This window comes from Glycine max, chromosome 9 (genome assembly GCF_000004515.6).
Source record: "Glycine max cultivar Williams 82 chromosome 9, Glycine_max_v4.0, whole genome shotgun sequence".
In the NCBI taxonomy this organism is placed as follows: Eukaryota; Viridiplantae; Streptophyta; class Magnoliopsida; order Fabales; family Fabaceae; genus Glycine; species Glycine max.
Genome location: NC_038245.2, coordinates 45453426 through 45469038, shown reverse-complemented (window position 1 = coordinate 45469038; position 15613 = coordinate 45453426). Strand labels below are relative to the sequence as shown.

Sequence of the window (15613 nt, the reverse complement as noted above, 5' to 3'; positions counted from 1 at the left end):
CGTAGAGGGGGGGGGGGGGGGGGATGAGAATGTATTAGTGAAAAGGAGAACTGGAAATAACCATTGCCCAAAACAACTTGGAAGTAAGGCCCAATCTTAACCCAAAGAAAATGCATCAGAGTCCAATAAACATGGCAGACAAAGTGATACTAGTGTTTTATCGATGAAAATATCAGATTTCGACGAAAACAATATTATTAATAAATAGCTAATAAATTAATTAACTTCTTGAATGCAACGATTTTTTCCCCATTCGTAGCAACTTAACCTTTTATTGGTGGTTGTGGTCAAAAGTAAAGTTCATTTACACATAAAAATAAAGTGAGTGACTTGGATTAGACACAAGACCACCCAATAAGCTGTCATTATCCCTTCAATGATTTGTAACTAAAGAATTAGCACAGATATTATTGTTTTACAGTATTAATATCAATATATTAAGTCATTTGGGAGTTTTGACAGTGATGTTGACACTTATTTTTGTCAAGTTATACAAAAGACCAATTAATCCATAAATAATTACATAAGTCGGCCATCAAAATAATATATATAGTATACTTTTATATTAATTAAAATTTATTAAAAAGTATAAAATTATAAGTAAAATTCATTAAATAAAAAATGAGGCCCACACAAATTTGTAACTTTCAAAAAAAAATTAATTAATAATAAAAAGTTTGCTAAAAATAATATTTTGTCATTTATTTAATTTATAAATTCAGAGTTCTGTACTAATAATTTAATTTTATTTGTCAAAGGACTTGCGAAGATATAATTTTTTTACTGCAGCCTTAAATTTTATATTCATATCTATGAATGGGTACTGTTTTAAGTTAATTAATTTTTTTACTTGTACTAAACACGACTCTAACCTAATGATGTCATGTATATATGAATATAAAAATGTATAAATTGGTTGACAAAAAAAGAAGGAAGATGCTGATGTAATATAAACATGTTTCTATAAACTGTTCAGTGTAGTAGTTTTTTTTTTTTTTCATTTATACGTTGGTATACTAGGAATATTGGTTAATAAAACAATACACTTGCTTGCAACTTGTTGGCATGTCATTTTTGTTTTTATGTATATTTTTCTTTTGACGTGTCTGTTTTTTTGGGGGCGGGTTCGATTTCCATGTCATATTTCTTTTGATGTGTCTGAAAATGGATATTATTTGTAGTCACAAAATGACAGTGTATGTTTTCATTCGAAAATGAGTTGCACTCAATCACATATACGGCCCACGGCATCTCATTCACCGTATCCACCTTCTCTTTCTCTTTTACTACACTAATTGCCGTTTGCCATCAAATTATGATTCCTAGTTATAACTACTTTATGCTAACAAGTATTGAATATTGATTGCCCTTGAAAACTTTTTATTGCTTTTTGACTGTTTTATTATTTACTCAATTTCGAATTTTTATCATGATCATTCTACCAATCTTTTCAATATTCACAAAAATATATAATCACCCTGTGTATATAAATGTAAAATGAAGGTTTGGTGCATCGAGTAACAGTATAAAATTTTGTTTAACTTCGTTTCTTCGTTAAAAGTATATCTAAAAAAGCTTCATGATGTTGGGATTCAAATAAAAAAAGCTATACGATGTCAGCAAAAACTATATTTAACAATACACATGAATAAAATATTTTTATTTTTAGAAATATAGTTAATTTGATTTTAAGCTTTTTTATTCAATTTAATTCTTTTATGTTTTCAATTTTGTTTTTTTAAATGACTCATATCACCACCAATTATTAATAATACAATGTGTATCTAAACATATTAGATATATTAGTTGTTAAATTATTAATTAGTGAAGTTTAGACCAACATCTATTACTTCACAATAATTGATAAAGCGACATTAGGCATGACAATAGGACTTGAATTCGTGGGATCTGTCCCGGACCAGTCTGATTTTGATGGAAAAAATCTGAGTTAACTGGAGTCGGGATTATTAATACCCAATCCAAACACGTCTCGCTAATAATTAAGTTACAAAAATATTATTTCATATATATAACACACTAAAACATGAAACTATTGGATTAAATTTTGTTACGGTTGAATTGGATCTTATATTTACATGTACAATCTAAAAATATATTATTGTTTTTATTTATAATTGTATTTTTTATTCTATGAAAAATATTTTTTAATAAAATTTTATAAGCATGTTGGGGGCGAGGCGGGTCCAAAAAACCCGAACCTATTGGGAAGAGATGAGATAAATCTAGATTTCCGTTGAGTTTTGGGGAGAGGAAATGAGGAGTAAGGGGGTAAGCAAAACACAAATCCGACTCGGCCTATTTTCATGCCTACACATCATGTCTAGATTGATTTCACATTACTATTAAATGATGATAGAGATCATTAAGCAAAATAATAATTAAAAAACAAGTAAATTAATTTTATTAACAAGAAAAATTGAATTTAATGATATTTTTTATTATTTTAAATAATAGTAATAAGAAAATTAAACCAAACGAGCCATAATATTTAAGAGTTTTCCTATGCCACCGAACTATGTTATGATACTTAATTATGAGGAAAAATTTACGCCCAGAAGAAGTAAATTAAATAAAAAAAAGTAATGGCAGTTCACCCTATAAGTTAACCCCAACAAGAAGGAAATATTCATTAAAGAGGGCAAGTGGATGTGAACAACAGATCAATACAGAGTATTTGGACTTGGACAAAGGTCCATTTAGAAAAGAAAAAAGTGCAGTCATAAGCAAAACCCACTTTTTAACTTTTAGTTTTTAGTTTTACTTTTCAGAATGAAGCTAAAGTGGCAATAATCAAAACAATGATATTAGAAAGGGAGGAAGAGATTTATAATTTATTTTCAGGATTTGAATTTAATTTCTAACATACGTATTTACAGTGATATGATCACAAAATGACCAGAAGGGTCCAATCTGTCACCTTTTCAACACTATTAGCTGTGTTACCTGGAACTGAAAGATATGATCATGTTCTTTTATTTTTTACTTTAGTGCAATATTGGCAGTTAGGTTGTTACTTATTCCAAACATAATAAGAAGCTTGCATTGTCAACATGCATAGAACGGATCTTCATCTTGCTTAACATGGAGTTAATAGTAGATTACAGTTTAGTCATCAATTCTATTTTAACGCTATAGTGAGTTGGTTTGTGATATTTTTAAGGGTAATTTTGAACCTTTCTTAATTAATTCCTATTACAATAATAACAACAATAATATAATTTCTATACTTAAATTCGTCCATCTATCCCTTGTCCGTATTATTTTTGAGGGAAAAAAATCAAACGAATATCACTTTCCTCCTCTTTTTTCTTACCATAAAAACATAGGCACATATATGGAAAATTGAATAATAGATAAAAACTTCTACGGTTCTACCTAATAACCATAACCTTCAGGCTACAATCTCTGAATATTTCAGCATGTAAATATTTAATTTTATGTAATAAAATTTAGTTATGCTATTTAATATAGAATGGATCCCCTCTGCATGCAGTTGACAAAGAAACTGCATGAAGATGCAGCTATATCTGATGATTAGTGTGTTATAAATTTATATTTTATGTTAGTAATTAAAAATTGTATATTTAATGGCTTAGATCCTATGTAGTTGAAATTTCAAATGTAGAGCTTCTTGAGGCTTTGATATAGTAGAGTTTAATTACGTGCCCCACACACACACACACACACATATATATATATATATATATATATATATATATATATATATATATATATATATATATATATGCGACGAATATCACTTTTCATAACTCCAATTATATCAGCCGGCTAACTGGTTAAAAAATTGAATCTGAAATGTAGAGAATGTCGTTAGTAGATTCCCACTCAATTGGAAAAGTAACAATACTAAATATGTATACCCATATATATCATCATTTGATCTACGTACTTCAATTTAGGATTAAGAAGATAGATAAAATTATAGCACCCTAAAATAAAAGTTCAAGAAAGGAAAGAAGAAGATAATATAGGGACATTTGAATTTTGCGCAAGTCATTAATGAGCTTAGACCAAAATTTTATAATTATTGCAAGGATGAAAATAAAGGAAAAAGAAGGCACGAGAAAAACAAAGAGAAAAGGGTGCACGGATTTTTGCGCTATGATTGCATCTCTTTAATGCGGTAATAATTACTACTACAGTACTGTATTAAAAAAAAAATAGTGATACATAAATTATGTTGAATTTTATATAATATATCTCACCAACATTTTTTATTTTTTAATGTTTTTTTTCTATCACCTTATATACTTTATAATACTTATTATATTTTTTTTATTTTTTCTCTCTATATATCTTAAATAACATATTCGTTATTCATAAAACATTTTTTCCTACAGAAATATCAAATGGGGGTGGGAGTGGTCCCATTCATTTGCAAGGACAAGGAGCCATTGGGAGTATGTATGGTAATGGATGGTATGGTGCTGCCTGGAATGGAAACGATGTGTCTTTATTTGGCATTGGGAGCAAAACAACATTTTGGCCATAGTTGGAGACAGCTCACGTGCAAAGGCACTTCATATTAGGAGACGGAGTATGTGTTAATGTGGTTTTGTGTGTTCTGTTCTATGCTTTGATTAGCCTAAAATTCTTGCAACACTGCCATCCAACAAACGCTAGTATATAATTACTTTAATTATAAGAAGTATTGTTTCTTTTTACTAGTATAATTTTATTTAAAATACTATGATTTGAATTAGTACAAATATACATAATGATGCAAAGAAAAACTAATTAAGAATTTCTTCGTTTTGCTCGCTCCTATATAGACTGTGGTGTTCTTTGATTCTTCCGAAATTGAGGGGGAGGGGGGTCGGGTTTTCCTTTTTAATAATTAAATTAGGTGGCTACGTGACCATGTTCTCTCTCATGTTGGTAGATTGGCAATTTGTCCTTTGAGATTGAGAGGTCATGATGCTGAAAATATCATTGGTTCATTATTATATCCCTAGGCATTTCATTCTTTCACGCATTGTGAAGCTACTCTCCGGTAGGTTGAATTTCATTCTCTAGCAAAAGGGTGCTAGGACATAACCAAGACTAGATATATATCATGTCAAGCCAAATAAGCATGGAAGCATTCACGGGAGATATCCCAGACTTGGGCGAGGAGAAATAACTTCCTATTCTTGCATGCAAATCCATTCCCACCTAAAACGAGAAAAAAAGAGAGAGAGACATAGACGAAGATCACCCATGGCTTGTTGCTTATCATTAAAGAAAACAATGTAAATATCTGCAATTCAGCATACATACTTATAAAAGAACATTATTACAATTTACAACATCACTTTTATTTTTATTAAAAAAATTCAAACAAGTTTACATTTAACAAAATAGCTTGGTATCTTCAATCTCCAATACAACACATAAAATAGTTAAGAACTTAACAGGTTAGAAGGTCTCGTATTTAAACTTTTTACCCCTCAAAATTTCATACTCACGTATATTTCTGTCCTTTTCTGTTTTATTATAGTATTCACTACATTTACTATTTTTTACTTAATTTCATCTGATTTATCAACCTTTAAATTTATAAGTTATGTTTGTTTTTAATTTAAATAGAAACAATTTTTGAACATTAAAATAATTGTAGAAATAGTCCATTATTGAGAAAGTGAAAGCATCTGTATTCTTTTCGAATGGTGAGGTAGTTGTAGCCATCGTCTTGGTACAAGACAAAAATAATAATAAAAAATCCGACTGTGTGAGGATATATTTGTACATTCCTTTGCTGTACCTAAATTCGTCAGTTTGGACTTCTTATGTGTGGCATGATTGAACGTGACTTGAAAGAAAAACAATGAGTGCAAACACCCTATGCGGGAAGCTCTAAAGTGTGCATACACCCTTTTATATCTTTCTCTCTTCATGAAAATCTTAACTTTTTCAAGTTTGTCAGCACCACCAACTAGTGGGAACATTCGCTTTCCTCTATATACAGTGCACATCAATGAAAAAGATATGAAGATAAAATGCGTATGTATGCGCCCCTCACTGTAAAATACAGGACAGATGGTATATATTTACAAATAAGACAGTATAACTTTAATCTCTATTAATATGATTTATGTGAGATTAATATTTATTATCAGAGGGGGGAAACAAGAAAGCTAGCAAGAAAGATACACCACGAGCATCTTCACAAACAATAAAGACGCAATGGTGGGGGAAGAACTTGTAGGAAAGTAACAGAAATGAGAACCATTCGGATGGCAGAAAGGGAGTCCATCTTGAAATGAAGCTCCTTAGCTAAAGACACCACGCATTTGAAACCCCACAGCTCCGCAACAAAAGCATTACACATGAAAACATCCAAGAGGTCGTACGGAGCTGGCTGTAACAGATCAAGAGTTCTGAGAGCCATCCGTATTCACCTCTACAAAGCAATATCCACTTGGTGCATGCTTAGTGGGCATCCAGATTTTTCATTTAATTTTCAGTGAATATATGATATCCATCTATAATAAAATTGGTTCAAGGACATGCAAATATCATATCACACAGAGATGGGAGTTCAATTTCCATTTTTGGTGCACAATTTATAAATATTTCTTTAAATATTGGCTCTGATAAACCCTTATAATCCAACTCATCTAATTTTTTTAATCAATAAAAGAAGTCAGGTACAACTTCAAAATAGTTTTATAAGTCTTGATAGGTCAATCCGAATACACTAAACGAACCCTAATTTACAGCTCTAGTTCAAGCGACTTAAAGTTTATTAACATGTAATGAGTGTACTCCCACAATGACTTATCATATATAAATAATTAACATTTATCACATACAGTCCTTATTATTACAAGGTTGAATTAATCAATTCACTAAAATTAAGAAAATTACTTAATTAAGTTAAAAGTATTAAATTTTTCTTGAATTAGTAGTAATTTTTTTAAACTACCCTTGTACAAGATTAACAAATACTATTGAATTATATATTTTTTCACTATGGCATCATTTTAGGACTAACTTTAATTAAGAATATTTTTATGAAAAAATAATTAATGCTCCATCTAGTTAATATTATAAGGCACTTTGGAGTTTGGACATCAATTAGATAGACCAATAAAAGTAATTAATTCAATTGATTTTATTAATTTTTTAAAAAAAATGTTACTAGTGTATCAATTATGTCTTTATTAGTAATCATTAATTATTTACAAGTGATGTGAATGCATTAAAGGTCAAGAGCATTATGTATTATTATCAATAAAAATTCCAAATACATAAGTGGCCCTTGTTTCACGGATTCTTGATAGATTCTTAAAAATATTTTTTTATTGGTAAGAATTGAGTAATGTATCATGGGAGATTTACAACAATACATACATCATGCTCAACCAATTGAATTAGATATTCTTGGTATGAGAATATGAAAATGAGAATATATATTTGCATGCTTGTTATAAGTTTTTTAAAAATATTTTTGGTTATTATTGATTCTCACAAATGCTATAATTTCTTCTTTTTTTTACCATATTTTCTTCATTTATATTCCATTAAGAAGGGCGGAAATATAAAAATTATTGTATATTACACATGTATGTTTCTTTTTATTGAAATAACTTTAATTTTTAAAAATTAAAATATAGTCAAACATTTTTTTAAATATCCAAAAAATAATATTTCCATGTTATATTTCAGAAAATAACATTTATGAGAGTATAAGAAAATTTCGTTAAACAAATGTCTCCTTAGAATATTTAATAAAGATAACTAATGGAAAAAAAATTAAATATTTTACTAAAATTCTAGAATGTCTTATAAACAGAATTATTAATTCTACTATAATTAGTTTCTGTTAGATTTATTTTTTTTGAATCTGCAACTTTTTTTCTTTTTCTTCTCCCTTCTTCCTTAGATGAAGCTTATATCTTGATGTACTTGTAATTTTTATTTGGATAAATAGTCACTTTTGTCTCTGAATGTGTAATTCGCTAACAAATGTGTTCTTGAAAGATGAGGATACAAAATTTAGTCCCTGAAAGTGTAAAAAGTGCGACAAATATATTCGACCGTTAACTTTCATCCAACATAGACATTTCTAATTGTCGGCATAGAGATGTATTTGTTATATAATATTTTATTTTACTTTTTGTCTTCCCATTATGCCGACAAATGTGTCCTTAAAAGATGAAAAATATAAAATTTAGTACCCGAAAGTGTAAAAAGTGTGACAAATATATCAAAACGTTAATAATATATTATGACTAATTATTATAATTTTGAAAATTTTGTAATGATTACAACAAAATTTTGGGAGAATTATATCACACCGGTAAGTTTCTGTTTCCATTATATAATATTTAAGTTTCATCATCGATTGAAACATGCATAAAATATTACCAATGAAAGTGAATTTTTATTGTTTTGGCGAATTCTTCTTACTTTTCTTCAACTAAAAAAATTAATTATTTGGTTGTCAACTCTTGAATGAATGTTATCAACACAAAAAATAAAAGATTTTTTTGACTGTAAAAATGATAAGAAAATCATTTTTTCAGTTTAATCAAACATTATTTATTTAATTATTTTTTTATAATTTTTTTTCTAATCAAATATGAATGTCTATTAGTATATGCCATGACATCAAATTACAAATTATAATAAAAATTTGTTGATTTTTAAATTAATTTTTTTAAATCATACACAATTATTTTTTATTAAATAATCATTTAAAAAATCATAACCTTAAAAAAAATCATTCCAAAGGAGGTGGGTGTTTTTTACAAATTAAAAGTATCATTGTAATTGCAATGTTTCCTAAAAATTATTTATAGATCTAATTTAACTATAATGTTTTACAATAAATATTTTTTTTACTTAAACCTTTTATCAAGCATGAAAGTAAAAAAAAAAAATATTTATGAATTTATAAAGCAAATATTCTTTTTTCTTTTAGACTTGATTTAATTTACGAGTTTGTTAAAAAAAATTATCACATTCATTATAAAATTTTTCAAATTATAATAATTAGTCACAATCTACTATTAACGTTTAGATATATTTATCTCACTTTTTACATTTTCACGGACTAAATTTTATATTTTCATATTTCTGGGACTCATTTATCACCGGAGTGATAAGACCAAAAGTAAAAAAAAAATATTATATAACAAATATACTCATATATTGATAATTATAGATTAACACGTTGATTAACCAACATGTCAATCTATATCACGTAAGTTATTTTATTAAAGGTGACGAAAGAAAATCAATTTTTTAGAAATATATTTATCTACAAATTACACATTTAGATAGACAAAATAATTATTTATTCTTATTAGAAAATACTGACATGGAAAAGAGTTGGGATTGGGTAGAAGGAGAAAAAAATAAAGAGTGTACTTTGTTTGTTGTGGGGTTGGGCAGGTCAAAAAACGACATAGCAAAATGCAGCGACCATATTAATCCATCCTTTGGGATTGGGGGGCGTGTTGTTCACTCTCCAATGAAATGCTGAGAGGGTCCCAGAAAGCAGAGACAGAGAGCCTCCGTTGGAGCGTGAACCAAGCTCTGAAGTTGAAGTGATGTGGTGTACTCGGGAAAGCAATCAAAGCTCAGAAAATTTAAACTAAATAGAGTGAGTGTCAGTGAACTGCGAACGTGCACTATTGTTATTGTTGTATTTGAAGCACGGATCTGGATCCGCTGGAACAAGCACACAACACAGCATAAGGAAAGGGGACACTACTTCTACTACAGTACCACTCTCGCGCTTGAAGGAGGGAAGGAAGGAAGGGTCTACATAGAGTAAGTGGGGGCATGGTGATTGAAGCCAATGTAATAATTGAGACTTGAGAGAGAAAAAACTAAACTAAAGGGCAAAATGAGAAATATTTGAGCTCTCAACTTCATTGCCCATTCTTGCCCAGAACCCCATAAAACACCCAAGGAAATTGATGCTGCTTATAAGCAAGGCGGTGGTTTGGCTTTTCTAGTAACTTTGACTCACTGACTTCAAACACAGTAACCAAGCCTCTTCCTTCATGGGTAAGCCCGTACTCTTTACCTCATTTTTGGAAAATAATGGAGCTGCTTAATACTAACTAGGAGGAGGAGAAAATATAAGATAAATGATGACTTTTTTTTTGTTCTTGTTCTTGTTTGTTAGTTTCTCCTTCCCTTGTTTCTGCAACTTTTGCACTCTTTACTTTTTTATATATAGAGAAATTCAATCATCCTCTTATTTCCCTCTACCTTTTATCAAAGCTAACTTTTGGCATCCTCCTCCACACGGGAATTCTCCTTTCTTTCCTTTTAACACTCAACTTTAATTTCTTACACTTTTCTTCTCCTCTTGACTCTTGTGCTTTGCTTGCAGGAATATGAGAATGAAACTAAATTCACCGTGCCACCACTCATATCAATTTGGTAGGTAGGGCTTGTGTGTGGTTGAGAAAGAAGCTTTACTTGTAAAAGGAGTGAGAAAGATGACCACTAGAGAATAGAGAGACTCAACAATATAGTCATAGGCTAGTCTGTTGTGGAATCATGTAACTAGCAATCTCTTTTGTTCAAACATGGATAGTTACGAAGCTACAAGAGTTGTGTTTTCAAGGATCCAAAACTTGGACCCTGAGAATGCTTCCAAAATCATGGGTTTACTTCTGCTTCAAGACCATGGTGAGAAAGAATTGATTAGATTAGCATTTGGTCCAGAAGCACTTGTTCACTCTGTGATTCTCAAAGCCCGCAAGGAGTTGGGTTTACCTTCCAACTCTCCGCACACAACCTCCACTCTTCCTTCTCCTTCACCATACCTTTCTAAGCAAAACTCAACTTCTTCAAGGCTCAGTGCCCTCACTATCCCAAACCCTTCTGCTTCATGGCCTACTATGTCTGAACTTCAAACCCCAGATGATTTGGTTGCTGGCTCTTTAACTTCTTCATCTTCCTTACCCTACTATGCAAACGGAGGCTCAGATCCAGTTGATGAGTTCCAACTTCAAGACCAGCTTGCTTTCCTGAATGATGGTTCTAATACTAGCACTTCTCACAAGAACAACAACCCAGATTTGTTTTACCCTAATAATAACTCAGACTTGTCTTCAAGTCCTACTACTGCTGCTGACCCTACACTCTTTCCTTCCGACGGTTGGGGAGGGTCTCTCCACCGTAGGAGTTGCTCAGTCAGTGATGCTTGTTTGGGCTCTGAGGACCCTAATTCCGGTTTGGGATGGAAGCCTTGTCTTTACTTTGCTAGAGGGTACTGTAAAAATGGGACTAGTTGCAGGTTCCTTCATGGTGGACTTGGAGATGCTGATGTTGGTGGTGCTGCTGCTGCAATGGTTGGCTCTCCCAGCAAGATTGAGATGATGGAGCAGTGCCATGAGCTCTTAAGATCCAAATCTTTTCAGCAACAAAGATTGGCTGCTGCTTCTCAACTCATGGCCTCTTCCATTTTTCCGTACTCCCCAAAGAGCATGAATTTCCTGTTGCAGCAGCAACAGAATGATACTCAAAGGTACACAGACACAAACCAGTACTACTATGCAATCATGTGTTTTGAATACTGTGGTCTTTGTAATAGTTGGGGTGCAGAATTTTAATCATGGTTTATAATAATTGCAGAGCGGCAGCTGCAGCTCTGATGATGAGTGAGGATTTGCATAAATTTGGACGATCAAGGCTTGAAAGAAATGATTTTTCTTTGAACAGTCCTGTTATGGTAAACCCAGCTTCCAGGCAGATCTACTTGACTTTCCCAGCAGATAGCACTTTCAGAGAGGAAGATGTTTCAAACTACTTCAGGTTATTATTGCTTAGGTTTAGCTGTAACTTTAGCTTCGACTGGGATCATTGTGCATAGTTGGTCAGCGGCAGAAATATTAACTTGAGTTTTTAATTCTGTTGTTGAAGCATTTATGGCCCAGTGCAAGACGTGAGGATCCCATACCAGCAGAAGCGAATGTTTGGCTTTGTTACCTTTGTTTATCCAGAGACTGTGAAGCTTATTCTATCCAAAGGAAATCCTCATTTTGTGTGTGATGCTCGAGTGCTTGTTAAGCCTTACAAGGAGAAGGGCAAAGTCCCAGACAAGTACAGGCACCCACCCCCTCTTTCTACTCTTATGTTATCTTTTTTTTTTCTTTTCTTTTTTCTTTTTGGTTATTGTCTTGAGTTTATTTTGAATGTCCTCATTGATGTTTCTTGTGATTTGCAGGAAGCAGCAGCAGCAGGTAGATAGAGGAGATTTTTCACCATGTGGTACTCCTACTGGATTGGATGCTAGAGACCAATTTGATCTTCAACTTGGTAGGTTATGGTGGAAACTTCCATTTTATTATCTTTTCAGATTGTGTCTTTGTCAAACCTACTCTACTCAACACGTGTACTTTCTTAATTGCATGCTTTTAGGTGGCAGAATGCTCTACAATACTCAAGACATGCTGTGGAGGAGGAAGCTGGAGGAGCAAGCTGATTTGCAGCAAGCTCTTGAGCTGCAAAGTAGGAGGCTAATGGGTCTGCAACTTCTTGACATCAAGAAGCATCACCAGCGTGCACTCTCCACTGGAAGCCCAATTCCTTCCCCCACTCACTCTCCTAACATGTTCAACCAAAATATTGTTCCTTCTTTTCACATCAATTCAGAATCCCCAAAGGGTATCTCTCTCTCACATTTTTAAATGCTGCTGCTTCTTCGATTGAACTTGGTATAATGTAATTTATTGGTTTTTACTTATGCTATTTCATTCCAGAGAGTGGTTCAACTTCTGCTCCAGCTAGTACTGCATCAGTTTCTGCTGGTCAACAGCCGGTCAACATTTCTGTTGGCAAGGAAGTGGTTGTCAATGGCGAGAATGGATATAAGGAAGGCAATGGCAAGCAGAGCTCTAGTCATGACGATTGTGATTTGCAAGAATGGTATAAAACTTGTTCTCATTTAGAATAGCTAAAAGGGCACCGTAATAGTAAACAACTTTTTGCAGCAATTCCTTTTTCAGTCCTTGCCAAAAAAAATTGTGCATTTATTCAGGTTTTCCCATTTTCCCAAATTTAATTGTCAGCATTTTAAATGCAGTTTGGAGCATAATCTCCCTGATAGCCCTTTTGCTTCCCCAACAAAAGCTGCTGTTCCTGGAGACTTCATGGCTCCCTTCTCCAATGGACCCAATGTAGCCATTGATACTGATGCCTCAGCTGCATCTGTCAACTTCAAATTTGGCACTAGCACATTGCTTCCTGCAGCATCCCCTCTTGACATGGGAACTTTCAAATCCTATAACTGCCAAATACCAAGGTACTGGTGTCATCATATTTTAGCCAATTAATCTTCTTTCCTCATGCCATGAGTTTCAGTATCCCATAATTTTATGAATTTTTTGATGATCTGGGTTTGGATTTAGGTTCTCTTCTGGTCATGGAACTATTGGGATGTTCACTGGCACCGGTGGACCGATTGGCATTTAGTTTCAAGAGTTCAGGTAAAAGCCAATTTGGAAGTTAATGTTGATGTTGTCTTGAATGTGGATCGGTTTGTTTAGTTTATTAAAATTTGGATATCGGTTTGGTATTTTTTGTGCAACATTTACAGGAAGTGAAAGATGACTAAACAATGCTGGACAGATTTGTAAAGAATCACCACCGCCGCCACTATGACCACCATCACCATCACCATCAATCACCAATACTATACTATTTACTACCATACAAAATGCATACGGAAAAAGCAGTTGTGTAAAGGAAGTGGGGTAGGCATTCTCCCTTCTTTTGTTAGCATTATTATTGTTGTACCATTTTCTTTCTTCTCATATCCGTGGTAGCTGAATGAACCACAAGTTAAAATAACACACAGATCACCAGAGTTAATGTGTAGTAGGAACTCCCTGGCATTGTAATTTCATTTCCTACCCTGGATATGTGGTAGTGTAGATTGTTAGTCCTATGTTGTTACAGTTACAGGTATAATTTCAAGTCTTTGTACAGCTGGAGGATTACCCAGAGAAAGCATGCACAGATGAAATGGTATAACCGTAGTTGCAGAGTTGTATAACTACAAGGCTGATTCAAATCCTCCGTGATGGATAACTTGAGTTTAAAGGCCAGAAGTGAGGAGGGGAGGGTATAATTGTTAATCTTAGCTGGATTAAAGTTCGAAAGTGAAGATATTTAGCTTGGATTTTATGTTTCATTAGTTAAGTTTGTACTTCTACTTAGTTGTTATACACAGTTATCAACCCAGACAGAAAAGAGAAACAATAATTAGAAACAAGAATCAAAAGTGAGTTTTTAGACTAACTGGTCTATTTGCGTCTCCTCCTCTTGTGTGCTTTTTGGTTTTAAAGGATAAATTGTCTCATTGTTGCTGCAATTATGTTCCCCTTTCGATTTGTAAATTTGTGGGGTCTGTCTTTTTTTATAATTATTGGAGAGGAAAGAAAGGGGGCCCACAAGGCACACCATCACATGGGGTTGCTGACACTGCAAGTGGGCCACACATATTTATATAATGCCAGGTTGTGTATTGGTCCTACCCACCACCACCAGCACCTACCCATGTGAGTGATGCCACTTTTATCTTTTTTCATATCTACCCTTTAGTTTCTCTTGCATGACAGGAAAGGACATGCATAGATCTAAAAGTAGGGTAGATGCCCACACGTATGACAAAAGTGGTCGAATCTTTTGGGTTCTGTGGCCTTATGAATGTGTGTGAGACGGGCCGTGCGAGTTACTGTGCTATGCTTTTTTTAACTTGCTCTCTTTCATGTTTTCAAGAGCCCCCTAGGTGTCTCTGAAAACTAAATATGTTAAGCTCGACGTTGAAGTATGGGTAAGGAAAAGGTTTAAAATCAGAGTGGCACCTCGTGGTTAAGCACAATCCTCATTATTGGTTGGTTGGTTGGTTTTGACTCTTAGTTGTCTTTGAATTTGATTCTACAAGCTAGCATGCAGACCAGTTAAATTTCCTCATTGGTGGAGACAACAAATTAACTACTATAGCAACTTACAACTGGTTTATGTATTTGTATTTTTTACCCAAATAAATCTAAAATATTAGTATTATCACCTTGTTGTGTTGGTGAGGTATTTGTGAGGTTTGCCATCTCTGAATTCCATTAATTCCATGTCATGTCTTTGTTGTCACCTTTGAGTGTCTATGCCTAATGGTCGACCCTGGATAGTGTGGATCAAGAGGACATTGATGTTTTCAGTGGGTTTATTGTATACTTTTAATATGAGAATCAATTCATGGGAAAACAATCTCCATATTATCCTATATTGCATCTGTTCCTTCGAACTTCTTTTTTTCAATCTTTTTCACTGCAACGTTTTTTTTACTGGTGCATACTTTCATAATGCATACGCGTGCTCCATTAGTCTGTCATTATAGAAGTAATCTTTATGACACTGACATTTGAGTATGATTATGATGCATGGAAACTAATTAATGTCTTAAATTCCCACGTGATATTATTAAATGCTTCATTATTCCTATATTTTAAGTCTAAATTAATCTTCACCTGTCACAGTTCAGCCGAACCTTGGATTTTAAATAGACAAATTAATTTAACTGATGAATGAGAAGATTGAATAAAGTATGTGAACTTATGTCGGA

At 32.7% G+C, this 15613-nt stretch overlaps 1 protein-coding gene across 6 annotated transcripts; it reads left to right on the top strand.

The window, feature by feature from the left end:
* The first annotated feature begins 9426 nt into the window (after positions 1-9426).
* On the top strand, positions 9427-14292 carry LOC100804623 (zinc finger CCCH domain-containing protein 53). 6 transcript variants are annotated; one of them, XR_005886416.1, is made up of 11 exons: positions 9461-10044; positions 10376-11518; positions 11626-11805; positions 11914-12093; positions 12218-12309; positions 12412-12657; positions 12753-12918; positions 13076-13294; positions 13401-13478; positions 13589-13745; positions 13981-14292. XR_005886416.1 is itself a non-coding variant. In XM_003533451.4 (10 exons), exons 2-9 carry the CDS (start codon positions 10575-10577, stop codon positions 13462-13464), a joined length of 2091 nt encoding a protein of 696 aa, XP_003533499.1. In that variant the 5' UTR covers positions 9427-10044; positions 10376-10574; the 3' UTR covers positions 13465-13478; positions 13589-14292. The 6 variants fall into 6 exon arrangements, 2 of the variants coding, with proteins under 2 accessions (XP_003533499.1, XP_006587690.1); XR_005886415.1 differs by having other exon boundaries at positions 13951-14292; XR_416095.4 differs by having other exon boundaries at positions 11914-12099.
* Positions 14293-15613: the final 1321 nt, after the last annotated feature.